General features: G+C 40.6%; 1 protein-coding gene across 1 annotated transcript in view; it reads right to left on the reverse strand.

The window, feature by feature from the left end:
* Window positions 1-2,395: 2,395 nt before the first annotated feature.
* TFCP2L1 (transcription factor CP2 like 1) overlaps window positions 2,396-14,393 on the reverse strand; it is a 36,040-nt gene continuing 24,042 nt past the window's right edge. Inside the window, exons 6-15 of the mRNA XM_009911124.2 lie at window positions 13,764-13,916; window positions 12,576-12,686; window positions 10,791-10,882; window positions 9,343-9,391; window positions 9,153-9,246; window positions 8,232-8,322; window positions 7,436-7,536; window positions 5,773-5,915; window positions 3,656-3,707; window positions 2,396-3,211 (exon numbers count right to left, since the gene is read on the reverse strand). Coding sequence (XP_009909426.1) covers window positions 3,174-3,211; window positions 3,656-3,707; window positions 5,773-5,915; window positions 7,436-7,536; window positions 8,232-8,322; window positions 9,153-9,246; window positions 9,343-9,391; window positions 10,791-10,882; window positions 12,576-12,686; window positions 13,764-13,916 — 924 coding nt within the window. The 3' untranslated portion in view covers window positions 2,396-3,173. The remainder of the gene's footprint in view (window positions 3,212-3,655; window positions 3,708-5,772; window positions 5,916-7,435; window positions 7,537-8,231; window positions 8,323-9,152; window positions 9,247-9,342; window positions 9,392-10,790; window positions 10,883-12,575; window positions 12,687-13,763; window positions 13,917-14,393) is intronic.

Below are 14,393 nucleotides of genomic sequence, written 5' to 3' on the forward strand. Positions count from 1 at the left end.
TAGATACCTAACTGGCTGTGCTGTGTCTTCACAGGCCCGTATGTTACTTGACCACAATCCTCCAAATTTCCACTGTGTCTGCAGAGGGTCAACAAGGCTTAGAACAAGGCCTGTTATGTGGAGGCCTTACACACAGATTAAATTTACATAAAGCTTTGTAAATGGACTAATGTAGATAAAACCTTAAAGCCCACTCAGTAGGACAGTATTTATAACCTATGGGGTTGTTTACTGTGGTATACCTTCCTACATCATGGAAAGGTCAAGATATATGGTCAAATTCACCCCCATATCAGTGTAAATTTTGTATTACTTTGTTTTATTTTTAATCTAAATATAACAAGGCCCTAAAAGAGTTAATTTTTTGTTCAAAATCAATAAACAAGCATACTGAGACCCTAGAAGAACTTTGGCATACAATTCCTTACAGGTAAGGTTTGCTTTTGAAGTAATCAAAACCCAGGTGGGTTTTTGTTGTTGTTGTTTTAAACAAACAAACAAACAAACAGTTCTCAGTTCCTAACTCTGGGAGCAAAATTATCTCTCCTCTATCTTCACACTGCTGTTTGTGGTTCTGTGCTGCTGTGCCCCCTGAATTACAGGGCTGTCACATGAAGTGGATACAGCACAGGTTACACTTCTGGCAACTCCAATGTCTTTTTTTTTTTTTAAACCCTTCTCATCAACAGCAACCATACCATATATTGGGCCAGTATTAAAAAACAGGAGGAGAAAACACAGCCAACATGTATCTTCCAAAGCTCTTTCCACAAAATCAACCAAAGAGCTCCTGGTAGGGACCACCTACACACAAAACCAGGCAGAATTCCATTTTGGAAGGCAGCTGTAACTGTGTGTCCACGACCCGGATACCTCAGAGCCCAGGGATGGACAGTCCTCAGCTGCCTCCCTCCATATGTAGGCAGTGCAGAGCAGGCTGCAAAGCCAGGGAGGTGATACAGACACCAAGGCAAAGTTAATCTTGACAGGATGTCAACTTCCTCTCAAAAAGATGGCGTTTTCCACCTGCCACAAACACCTTTCTCCCCTAAAGCGCTGCGAGCTCCTCTCTGTGTCAGGAGACTACTTACAACCTCCTCACCTACACAACCTGGTCCTCATCCAGACACTTCAAGCTCCTCCAGTTCAAGTGGGAGGAACTGCCATGTCCTAAAGCCTGAGTATGCTTTTTGGAGAAACACTACAATTCATAGAGCATCCAGGACAGCCAGTTGAGCAAGATCATGCCTAAGTAGGAACTTTTACTCAATTAGCTGAGTTGGCTGAAGGTTTTCCCATTGTAACATGATTTTTCTATTCTAGTATTATTTTTGTTGAAAAACACAAAACACATTAAATTGGGGGAGATGGGTGGAATTATTATTTTTTTTTTTCTTGCACAAAAACTTGATGCATTTAATGAAAAAAAGATTGCTCTTCTCAATATTTTGATGTTTATTTCTGTTGGGAAAACTTGAAACACATCATCCTTGTCAGAAAAATATCCGTCCATGTCTGTCCGAATTCCTCTGGTGTCAGCTGGGAGCTGTAACTCAGGGGCTCCATGTCCCTCTCTTTCCCAGAAGGCTGGGCTTCTGGGCAGCCCTCCAGCCTTCATGACGCATTCCCTCTTTGACTAACCCATGGTAAGAGCATCATGGGATCTGTCACCCTGCCAAAGAACTTGGCCCCAGGGGAGAGATGGCGAGCAAGGCAGTGGAATGGTAATTTCTAAGGTCTGCAACAGTAGCTCACACTGACGCTGCTTTAAGGGCCAAATGGATTTAATTAATGTTTCCATTCCAAAAGGCTTGAACATTTTATTCAGCATTTTCCAGCTGACAATTTCTTTTCTTTTCTTTTCTTTTTTTTTAAAAAAAATTTACATTTCAGGAAAATTTTTGGTATTTCAGCTTCCCATGTCAGCTCATGGTGAAATTCAATGTTCAAGTATCACAACTGGATGCTCTATGGACACTCAGTTTGGGGAATAGCCTTATTAGCTGCCAAAAGTGCCATGACTCCATGCAAGAAGGGTGTGATCCAGTTTGCCTTTGAAATCAGTGGAAGCCACTTTTTCAGCTTAGTGGAACCTGGCTGGTATCCCAAAAGTCCAAGGGAGGGTGGAGCTGACCATAGTTGCAGATATTTGAAACAGGAGTCAAGAGTGAAATAGCAAGGCTATAAGAAGCAGCAACTAAGATGATCTGTTACCTGGACTCAATCAAAACTCAGTTTTACTTAGTAACAGAAGGAAAAGTTATTAGGATTATAAAACCTAATTCCCAGTTAAAGTAAGAAGAGCTGCTGCTCTATGCTTTGCAGAGTAGAATAAATCCATAGTATGAATTTGTTGTGAACTCTATAACTTCCAATGTCCAAAACATTTCCTCAGAAAACCTTCATGCACTCTGTTCAAGGAGACTATTCTAAAGACATAATATGCTGCCTCAGAGTGTTGATCCTCCTTTGAATCCCACAGAACTAATCTGTTTAATGGGTATAACAGAACCTCTGTCAGGAGAGATCAAGGTCTCTGGACTTTGAGCATGCTACAGGTGGAGAACAGCTAAGAGTGGGCCTTCAGGGTTGACCCTCTGGGTGAGGGCTGAGCACTACATCCATCCTCTCCATTTCCCAATCTGTTTTCAGATGTAGTCTCAAGCCTTCCACCTCAAAGAGTAAAACAAGAGCCCCAGGGAGCCTATGTCCATCAGCAACAGGGTGTGTGTTAAAAGCAAGAGAGCACTCAGAACACTAAATAAATCAATTCATCCAACCATGAAGGATCTAGGGAATTGGGGTTTGGTTTGGGTTTGGGTTTTTTTTCCCATTTCCCTTTAGTACAAGGCAGATGTTTCTAAGTAATAATCAGAAACCTGCACAATTTTTAAGACTGAAGGAGGAAGAGACATGTATGAGCTTTGAGGATGTTCTCAGCTCCAGCTTCAAAAAAAAAGACAACCACCAACAACAAAACACCCCAAAAAACCAAAACCTCACATCAGTAAAAACATGTATCTGTAAAAGCGAGTTCTTCCTTAAGCTGTTTGGTAATTCTTAGTTCAGAAGAGCATTTTATCCAGAAGATTCTTCATGTTTCCAGTCTAGGATGTAGCAATGTCAGCGAGGCACTAAATTTTAGGCTGTTAAAGTCTTTCTGTGCAGTATGGTCATTTTAAAATGATGTGGTAGCCGTCATTGCTTTCAGCTGTAATAAAGAAATGCAAAGCGTTTTTCCATTGCTCTTAGAAAACAGCACAGAACTTCAGATTTTCTTAAGCAGTTTGCAATAGTTTGTACTCTTGTTCCACAATCCACTTATGAAAAATCATGGTTGAAAATCTAGGCCAAAGCATTTGCATAAAAGAAAACATACTAATGGTCATCTTTTATCATTTTATTAGAGGTTCGCTTCTCATTTATGTCACTGGTATCAATGGATTTATGACAGTTTTATAACAGTGCAACTGAGAAGAAAGCACAGATCAATCAGCCTATCAGTCTAGTGTAAGCTGATAGAACACCTTAAGTTGCACTGAATTAGATTACTTATCTGCTCAGGATAACGGCACTGAGTTTGTGATAACGTCTTGTGCAACTGAAAGGAGAAGTTATCTTTACAGCCACATGTAATAACAGCAGCAGTACATACCTTTTAGTGTGCTGATAACAAAACAAGATTCATCTTGGAAGTTTTGTACCATCTGAAGGGCAAAAGGAAGAAAAGCCAACACAAAATATTTTTAGCAATTATAGTCCAGTTTCTTTCAGCACCAGTATAGACTTCAGAGGAGAGGTACCAAACAACATTCTATGTCTAGTCCTACACAGACCTGAGTAAACCTGCCCATAAGATTATTAAAACACATGATTGATTAATTAAGGTCCTTGCAGCTGCTACTCTGCTTCTATTCTATTCTATACTAAAGTGCTTGCCTGGAACTGATCTAGCTTATTCAGCATTTTATCATCTCTCAGAAGCTCTTGATCCTGCAAGTTCTTACACCACTCCAGTTAGTGTATTAAGAGCTGTACTCTTCTGTGAGAGTATGCTGGTTTAGAGTGGATTAAGACAGTTCCTCTCCTAAAATCTAACAGCAATACACATTCAGCTGAATGATGAAGTTCAGTTGAGCTTAATTAGCATTTAAAATAACATCCAGTCAGCTCTGAGAAAGCGACTCCTTCCTAAATAAAGGAATACTGCTACTGAAAAGCCATTTCAGTAGTGTTCACATGATTATTTTGACCAGTACAGATACTGGGCTTGCAGGAATCATTTACTTGTTTGTATTTTGTCAAGGCACAGGAATCTTAATGAAACTGCTAGAAGAGGCAAGGCAGATCATGAGAAACAAGATTAGTATCTAAAGCTATTTGAGCTATTCATGAGAAACAACTAGATTTTTAGAACAGATGCAGCTTCGAGTGAGGCCCCTAACTAAAATAAGTTTCAGCTGACTTTTGATCCAATCTGAAATGCTCATTTAAGCTTCATCCTCAGTCAATGCTTCCTCCCCTCTTCCCATCTTGGAGCAGCTCTTGTGGAACAGAGGAGGAGAATCACTTCCGTGAGGTGTCTCATACAGTTGAAGCAGATGGTGGGCATGAAACTTCAGAGGCAGGTGTCTAAAACCTCTCTGATCACCTCAGAAAATACAGCTTTAAGCAAAAGCCTTCTCCTAGCTATTAAATAGTATTCAAGGAGAGCACTCTCCAGCTGTAACTTCTCACACCAAATACCCTTTCTAACTTAGACTAATCTTCCTATTTTCTTTTGGCTTTAACATCCACCCCTTGCTCCTGCAAATCAAACTTCACCAGCCAGTCTGTGTGTCTGTGCCTAACGATGCATGAAGTACATTCATAGAATGCCTCACTCTTGCCACTATAGTACTAGAACAAGAAAAAAAAATATTTAAAAAGGCAATAGGCATTGTTAATAATTGACTTAAATAAATACTTAAAGCCTTATACCTAAGTTGGTTCAGGTGATTCCCCTACCAAGAGTTGCCTCCAAGCGCTTTACATCCATAAAGCATTAAGGTTTCAGATTTAATCAGGCTGAAATAGCAAGGAGACTTTAGAAATAAGCATTACAGCCTTCAATTTAGGCTCCAGTTGAGACCTATGCTCTGCTCCATTTGTTTTAACAGTGTTTCTTATAAATGAAGCTCCTTAAGCGATTCTGGTGCATGAATGAGTAGGTAATTTAGTGGGGGGAAAAGAGGAAGAAGGGCAACTCACTATTAACCTGCAAGTTAATGGAATGGACTAAACCAAGCCATCATATAAAGGGACACAAACAGCTAGCAGAGGTCCATTAAATTACAGTGTACACCTACCCAGCACAGACTGACACAGTGACTGTAATCACTGCTCAAAGCATAAAACAGATTTTCCCTATAGCTTTTCAAACTGGTTTTCTTTCGAAGGTCTCTTCCAACCTGGTCTATTCTATTCTATTCTTCAGGAAGCCTTCCTATTTAGTTTTAAAGATTCTTGCTTTACATCCTCATTTTAAAATTCAAGTAGCCAACATGAAAAGGAAATGATCAATTTCAATGTGCTTTGTTAAAATAAAGGATTGACTTACAAAACAAAGGTCTTAAAGCCACACCAAAATCAATTATATGCGTGAAGGACTTCCTTTAAGAATTTGCTTTAACTTGTTTGGATTAGTAACCTTGCAAAGCCTTTCTGAAGATTCATTCCATAATTTAAATGGCCATCTAACAATTGTAACAGCTCTTTGCATTAACCCCTTACCTCATTGCTCACTAATACATGGATCCCTGTGGGTCCCTGCCGATAGATTCGATTTATCTGCTGTGGAGAAATGCTGTACAAGTTTGCAATCTTCTCAATTAATTCCAGCGTGGTCAGTTCTTCCAAGAAGATTGCATGATATACTGCAACAAGTTGAAAGTGATAGAATAGTAATAGTAACTACGGAATAGTAACTACAGGTAACACCAAGACGCACAATATCAACAACCAAATGGGTATAAGACAACGGTTCAAATCCTGACAGACAAAAAAACAACCACCAAAAACTTAGTACCTTCAAATCAGCTCCTAAATACCAGATTGATGATCTCTACAAAAATATCCAGTGGGCAATAAAAGCACACATGGCTTTTGCCCAGGAGAAAACAAAGAGACTAATGAGAGCATATATTATGGGGCATTAAAAAAAATCTTTTCATACAGATTTTAATACTTTTGGATAATCTACATTTACTGATTTTGATATTTTGAAGTAGAGCAAGAGCAGGGAAGTCATTGTGCCCCTGTACTCAGCACTGGTTAGGCCACACCTCGAGTACTGTGTCCAGTTCTGGGCCAATTTAAGAAGGATACTGAGACTCTTGAACATGTCCAGAGAAGGGCAACGAGGCTGGTGAGAGGCCTTGAGCACAGCCCTGTGAGGAGAGGCTGAAGGAGCTGGGGTTGCTTAGCCTGGAGAAGAGGTTCAGGGGAGACGTTATTGCTCTCTACAACTACCTGAAGGGTGGTTGTAGCCAGGAGGGGGTTGGTCTCTTCTCTCAAGCAACCAGCACCAGAACAAGAGGACACAGTCTCAAGCTGCACCAGAGGAAGTTTAGGCTTGAGATGAGGAGAAAGTTCTTCATAAAGAGAGTTGTTAGCCATTTGAAAGGGTTGCCCAGGGAGGTGGTGGAGTCACCATCCCTGGAGGTGTTCAAGAGTGGATTGGACATGGCACTTGGTGCCATGGTCTAGTAGTCATGAAGTCTTGGATGACAGGTTGGACTTGATGATCTTTGAAGTCTTTTCCAACCTTGTTGATTCTATGATAAATAGCAAAGCACATGATAATATGCCCCACAAAAGTAGTCTTTGATAAGATGTTATTCCAGAAGCACAAACTCAAGACTACAATGTATCAAAGCACTATAGATGACAGTATTATATTTTTAAATCCAATCCAAATGATAGAGACAGGTAGAAAAGCTGTGCCTGGCTAATACTATGTACAAGAACTAAGGACAATCTCTATTCTTATTTTATCATACATCATGTCGTAAGAAAGAGATAAAAGAGCAGTGAGCCCCCAAAAGCTTCCAACTTCCAAGACCTTAATTTAAGACATACTGATCTTCCATTTCCCAGGATACTTTAAAACAAGCTGTAATCTAAAGCATACTGGGGACAGGAGGTAGTTTTAAATGCTGTGGACCCTATTAAGAATTAACTGAAGATTTTGATATGGCATTGTGCAGGTAGCTTGTAAGTTGGGTCTGCTCTCCATGCAGACAGTAGCAGTTGGAATCTGCAAACTGGCCAAAGCTGGGATAAACAGGACCTCTTTAAACACTCAGGACATCAAGATGTCCCATGCAGGAACTCAGGCAGAAAGCAGCGCTCCGACCATGTAAGTGCTTAACAAACTTTATATACAAAAACTTACCACAAAGACTGCCATCTCCATTTTCTCTTTTCTGGTGGAGATGAGACCTGTTTTGCTCTGGTTCTTGACAGACATAAATTGTCATCTTGGGCCTTACATTTCTATGGATTATTAAATAAATAAATAGAGTAGTGAGTTATTTAGTACACCTAAAATTCTTCCAGTCAGCTATCAAACAACAAGAGATCATTCAAGCTGTGCATAAATTCTCAACTAAAGGATAGTCTTGATGATGGTGACTAGATGTCAGATGGTCTATCAAAAGCCCCCCCAAAAGGCAGCGGTACAGGGCAGACAACCCTTAATCTTTTCCAGATGTGATAAGAACAAACAGTTTACAGCACTTGCTAAGCAGTGCATCAGACCTGCCTTTACTGATCTGAATCCTGCTTCTACTGATCTGAATCCTGCCCAGATGTAGAATTCACTATTATTTCAATAAAATTAAGTTTGAGTCATCTGAAGCTCCAGAGGTTGGTTGATTGGTTAGTTTGTTACCTGTGATGAAGATGCAACACAGGGTATTGTAGGCTGTGTCTCAAACGAGGTGCATGGAAGCTACCAGCCGGTAGTAAATTAACCACTGGAGATCCACATTATGCTGCCTCATTTTGGCAACATTTCTGAGCTGTGCTTGGATTTGATTACTAACATGTTCTCCAACTTCTGATATAATCTCTCTGAAGTGTTAAAAGGAAGTCTAAATGCTCCAGCTCCAGGATTAACTTCTAGTTAACTCTGAAATTACCAAGGGAAGCTGCTATTAAAAACAGAATAGGAAGGAAGAAGTACAAACCTTCCTTTGATGGCATTGAAGAGTCGAATTCCATCAGCAGGCCCACAGATTTGAACAAAATCTTCTTTGGACATCTTCAGTAAGTCAGCACCTACATATTTCAAATTGATTTTTTTTCAGAAGTTAAGCAAATCTTAGCTTCCGAATTGTGTGTATGGGCAGCAGGAAAAGGCAAGGGGAGAGAATCCACAAAGCTAAATCAGACAGATTTGCCTAGACAAGTTGCAAATTCAGAAATGTGTACACTGGAAATCAGTCATTATGAGACAGAGAGGCAGAAGCTTTCACAAGAGCAGTGCTGCACTGGAAGATATTCTAGCCAACTCAGAGACAAGCTATTTAACACTGGCCATTAAGTGGTCCAATCTTCTGTGACTGACATGTTCACCAGGTTATTTAACCATGTTGCATGTCAGAGAGGCTCCTCAAGGCTTCAACATCTTTAACAATTCCCCCTTCTGCCATCCTGTTGTGTACAACTACGTAATGGGAGGGTACAGTGAAGGTGGAGATGCAGATGGAGCCAGCCCATTCTCACAGGCACACAGAGAGAGAGGCAGCAGACAGAAGGAGGAAGGTGGGAAACACTTGTTAGGTATAAGGAATAACTTCTTCACTGTGAGAGCAGACAAGTTTTTCAAAAGGTTTCTTAGAGAGACTGTGGAATTTCCAACCCTGGAGATACTCAAACACAGCTGCATAAGCAGGGATTTACACCTAATGAACTCAAGAGGTCTCTTGCATCTTAACTTATTCTCTTCCAAACTGTCTTGGGAAATGCTAACTAATCTAAGAACAACCACACTGGATCAGACCAGTAATTCCATCAAAAATGGCCAGCAGCAGATGCTATTGATATGAAGCATGAGCTGCACCTACAAAAGAGAATAAAGAGAAAATAATTGGACTCTTTAAACTCACCCGAAAAACTTGAGAAGAGTCTACAGAATGGAGAGAACCTATTACGATGAAGCCACTGCTGAGCATCTTGAATAGAAGCAGAAGGAAGGAGATGCTACATTGCAAAAAGAATAAGAAGGTCTTGAAATGAACTGTTCACCAGTGTCCTAAAAAAGAAAAGCACCACATTAACATGATCTCAAGTACTTACATCATTGGTGGGAGGCAGGAGCTCCACTTGGTGCGTTGGAGAACTGTTGCTAAAAAAAAAATTATATAAAAGGTGGAAGAGAAAGAAAACATTATTTTAAATTTGACATTGCAGTGTCCATCCTCTTCCCCCTCCTCCATTTGACTCAGCTATCACAAGTAACACACCAACTTGGCTTTTTTCTCTATCAGATTTTCTTTTTTTTAAAGTGCCCAAACTCTGGGCAAAGAAAAGAAGGAAGGGGGGAAAAAATGGAAAGAAAAATAGTAAATCACTACTTCAGCATTTTGTTGGCCAGTTGAGATTTCACTCAACACAGAGAAAAACTCAGTCTACTGATCCTACTGATCTCATTGATGTTTTCTATGCCAGAGATCTACTAATGGGACACTGTCTAAGAAAGGAAGTTGTGATCTACTGGGTGGCTGAATTAAAAATTTCTACAAGCCAGAAACCCCCTAACTAAATCCACTGTCTAATAATGATTCTCCACAAAATGTGAATCAAGGACCTTATCATTCAACCCTGATGTTATCTTTAACACAGTAAATTGCAATTTAACTATATTACACAAAACCACATTTCTACTAAACCCTCCTAAGACACAGACAGGACTCAAGTGTGTCAAGGATTTTCCAGCTGGTTAGTAACCCACCACTGGAAGAAAATGCTCAACAGACCTCTTTATCAACACCAATTTTTATGATTTCAGTGTTCATCCTCATTCATAGGTTGAGGTTACTCATTGAAAATTTGTGATACAATGCTGATTAATCAATAAGCTACGAGGGAGGGCAGCAAGGCTGCAGCATCCTAGAGAAGGAGAGGAACAGCCTATTCCAAATCCCCAAGTATGTTGCAGGGAGGACTCAGAAGTACTGAGGGTCCTTGCTCTCTATTTCTGTCATCAGCCATCACCTCGGGTGTTTCAGCACTAGTAAAAAACTGTTTAAGACAGCTACATTAATGAATTAAACATGCCTCCTGTTAGACCTTTGTTTCTTTACATCCGATTCAGCTAAGAATTCAGTACCTCAAACAACCTCCAGAAAGAAGGGAAATAAAAAAATACCAACTCAGAAAAGGCATTGAAGGCTGAAAGGCTCTAATGCTCTTGTCGGGAGATACTGGGAATTGTCAGCACAGGGCATGGTGTGCTCTCTGAGCTCCACAGAAGAGCAAATTCATGACAGGAATTGCCCTGGTGCTCCTCTGATACTCATCTCCCAGCCACCACATAAGCAGCGGACACACAAACAATACTCTTCATTACAGAGAATTTCTGAATGGAGAGTCTTAAAAAGATCTGTGGGAAATATTTCCCCCTTTCTAGGAAGGGTGATCCTTGACCTCTTCCTCCAGAGTATGAAATGCATGGACACACAAAATGCATGTGCACAAAGGCTACCATATAAACAGGGAATATAAAGCATTGATCTTTTACATACCCATCTCCAAGGTTGAAGCTGTTGGGAGAACTGTTGTAGCTTGGAGATGGAGCATTGTTCATTTGATAAGGCACATCTGGCCAGGGAGAGCACTGTTGGAAGAAAGACAGCAGTGATACTTTCATAAGGATGGAAATAAAGGGTTTGATTCTCCTCTCATACCACATTCATGCTGTTGCCACGCCACTAGCTTCAGTTCATCACTCCTGCTGTGAGGAGGAGGCAGGCCATGGATTTTCTATGATGCTCTCCAAGCAGGCTGTCAGGGGGCCAGATTGATTCCAGTTGTGCATTCCACATTTCTCCCATTTCACAAAGCCTGTCCCCAAATAACACTGGGCCAAAGTGTGCACAGCTGTAAGTCAGAGCTATGCCAGTAAGTCAACTCAGACTGAAGGCAGCAATGATACAGAAATACCCCTGGTCTCAATTATAAATCCATAATTAAATCCAGGCATGACTGACAAATACACTCCAGTGGCATCACTTCAGGTTTATACCAGCGAAAGAGCAGACTTTGAACCAGCCTGCTAAAATCTCTGGCTATTAGTCAAAGAGCTTTAGTTATAAATGGGTATAAGATGGAGAAAATGTAAGACAGGCAGACACAAAGCTACTAAAAGCCTTCACAAATACAGGTCAAAAATCCATATTCCACTACAGTAGTATAAAACCAGAGTAACCCAGCTAGAATCGGTGACTCAGTTCTGAATTTAAGCCACTGTAAGCGGTCGAATTCTATCCCTGTAGAACCCCCTACCATCAAGAGGCTCAAGAAAATGCTCTGTAGTGTCTTTGTTTGCAGTGATAAAAAGATGACAAGTGTAGCTTCAGAGTTTATCATCTCCCCAAATACTAGCAAATATTTTATTATCTCCACAAGCACTAGCAAATATTTAACTCTTTAGCAACCCGTATTTCCCTGTGCAACATGTCAAAGGGCAGAGAGCTCTTAGGGAGACTTTGGGATCTGCCAGCTCAGTAGAATTAGGTCTGTATACATAAGAGTCTCGTTAAAAATTGAGTTACAGAATATGTTGGTTGCTCCTGGAAATATGGGGAAAATTGAGTGGGAGGGACTGGATCTCACAAACAGAAAGTTTATTTAAATTAAGGGGGGGGGGGGAGGGAAAGCAACATTATTTGAAGTCCAGCAAGCCCCTTCAAAAACAAGAAGCAAGACATTCCCATAGGGAAATGGAACAGCACATTTAAATCACGGTCTTGAATCCTCTTGCTTAGTAATTCTGCAGCCTAGGGTAATCTTATAGATACGTTTTCTACACCGCATGCATCAGAATCTAAGACTTTCAAGATATTCCTAGAGTACAAGGTAGAATCTTCTGAGATCTTCTATGTAATAGTGGCTTCATAGACACATTCACAGAAAAAGAAATGAATAATTTAATTAGACAGCCTATTCATCTGTTCAAGTGCTCCATCTCCAACATGAGCTCGTGCCAGACAATTCTGAAGAAAATACCTCATACAACTGGCATCTAAGTGCCACGGCAAGTGCCTGGGAGCATAACAGAAGATAGAGAAAATACTTCCTTTAAAGCTTGGCTGTTAAGGGCTGGTTTATATCCTGAAACATAAGAAACTGACAATCTTCTATTAACTTCGAAATAGAGAGACATTTTATATTTTCACTCCACTCTCAATTTCAATCAGATCTGGGCATACATCTCCCAAGACAATCTCCAGGGCTCAGTTCCACTGCATTTTCTCTCAAATCTACCTCCCAACATGCTGAAGTAGTACAACGTGTCTAAAATGCATTACCTCTGTGAGAATAGTTGTTTCATAGGAGGGCTGATACTTCTCCTTCTCTTGGGTGGTCTTCTTCTCCATTTTTTCCCTGTCAGTCTTCTGTTTTCTGTCTGCTCCTTTAGGCTATAAGCACAAGCACAAGCTTTCCCTTATGCCAAGTGTTACAAGTTTGGAGACAGAGGACAACAGATTTTTTTAGTTGTTGGTTGTTTTTTTTTTCCCTAATCTGTTCATAAAAGTCTCCTTCAGATTTATGGGGACTCTACAAATGGAAGATGATCAGATCTGTGTTTTCTAGGAAAAAAAATATTAGTCAGGTAGCTCTACTGTTTCTATGACATCCTCTATTAAGGCCTATTGCAATTCCAAAGTAGTCTGGCTAGTCCTGAGATTTGATGGCAACTATTTCAGACCACAAGCCCCATGAGTTGTGCACTTCAACTGGTATTTGCACCACATCTCCAAGAAGAGGAAAGGCACTGCTCACAGGAGCAAAACTGGAGAGCAGATGCTTTGAGAAAACCAATCTATTCCAAGCTGGTTGTTAAGTGGCTACAAGCATGCCTTGCCCAGATTAGAAGCTTCGGAGATGCTTTCTGAATCTCTCTCCTCCAGGTAGCACAGAGAGGAACTCTGCTGCAACAAGCAAAAGGTATTTGAGATCACCAGATATACTCCTGTGGCTCATGGAGGATTGAATCAAAGAAACTGGTGATGCCATCATTTCTTGATTACATCAGACCACAAAAACACAGCAGATACCCTAAATATACCAGTGTTCGTATAGTGCTCAAGGTGCTGCGGACTGGCATAAATCTTGGTGCAGCACTGCCGTCATTTGACTTCAGCTACAATTGCTGTGTAGTTCAACATTTAGAATCATAGAATCAACAAGGTTGGAAAAGACCTCAAAGATCATCAAGTCCAACCTGTCACCCAAGACCTCATGACTACTAAACCATGGCACCAAGTGCCATGTCCAGTCCCCTCTTGAACACTTCCAGGGACGGTGACTCCACCACCTCCCTGGGCAGCCCATTCCAATGGCTCACTTTGTGTGCAAGCCCTGTTTAAGACCTTAAGCACACCCAGTTAAAGCTCTATTTTTTTACTCTGCTATTTTCATCACTCCAATACAATGTAAATCTATGCACGTTACTGTGTCTTAATCCAGTTGATAAAGCTAATACTACTTCATACCTTGAACACTTTGATCTGGCAGCTTGCAGAATGCAAGTGTTCTGTATATTCACCATTTTCGTTTTGCTTAAAGGTGTCAATCTGCACACGGAAGGGCACCCCTTTCTCTCCTCCATGTTTTCGTGGAGTAAATTCTGTGCTGATGCAATGTACCTGAAAAAAAGTAGGGGGTGGGAGGAAAAGATGTGCTCATCTCTGGAGACAGTTGGAAGATGTGCAAGTCTGAATTTCAGATTTTGCCTGAATAAGAGGTTTTGTCTTGTCCCAAAGGACAACTAAGGGAGAGGAAGGGTTCATGAGTTTTCGTTTCTATTCCTCCGGACAAACAATTAGGAGCAGCAGCAGCCCAGAATGAAACAGCACATCAGGAAAAGCATCTTTTGACTTAAGTACATCCCACATACAGATTAAAACCAGATAGCTGGCATCTGGGACGTGAAAGGCTCATAAAAGAGGAAATCAAGCAAAACTAACAGGTTGTGAAAAGTTTCCTCCAGACGAAACTCATGCTTAGAAAGCAACATCGATTCATTTATTTTAAAGTAAATTCTATCTGTAGCATGTAGTCCTATAAAACTAGCAAGTAGCTAGAAAGTTGGTTTAGCAAATATCCTACAAATGAATTAGACA

Source organism: Dryobates pubescens, chromosome 2 (assembly GCF_014839835.1).
Source record: "Dryobates pubescens isolate bDryPub1 chromosome 2, bDryPub1.pri, whole genome shotgun sequence".
Classification (NCBI taxonomy): Eukaryota; Metazoa; Chordata; class Aves; order Piciformes; family Picidae; genus Dryobates; species Dryobates pubescens.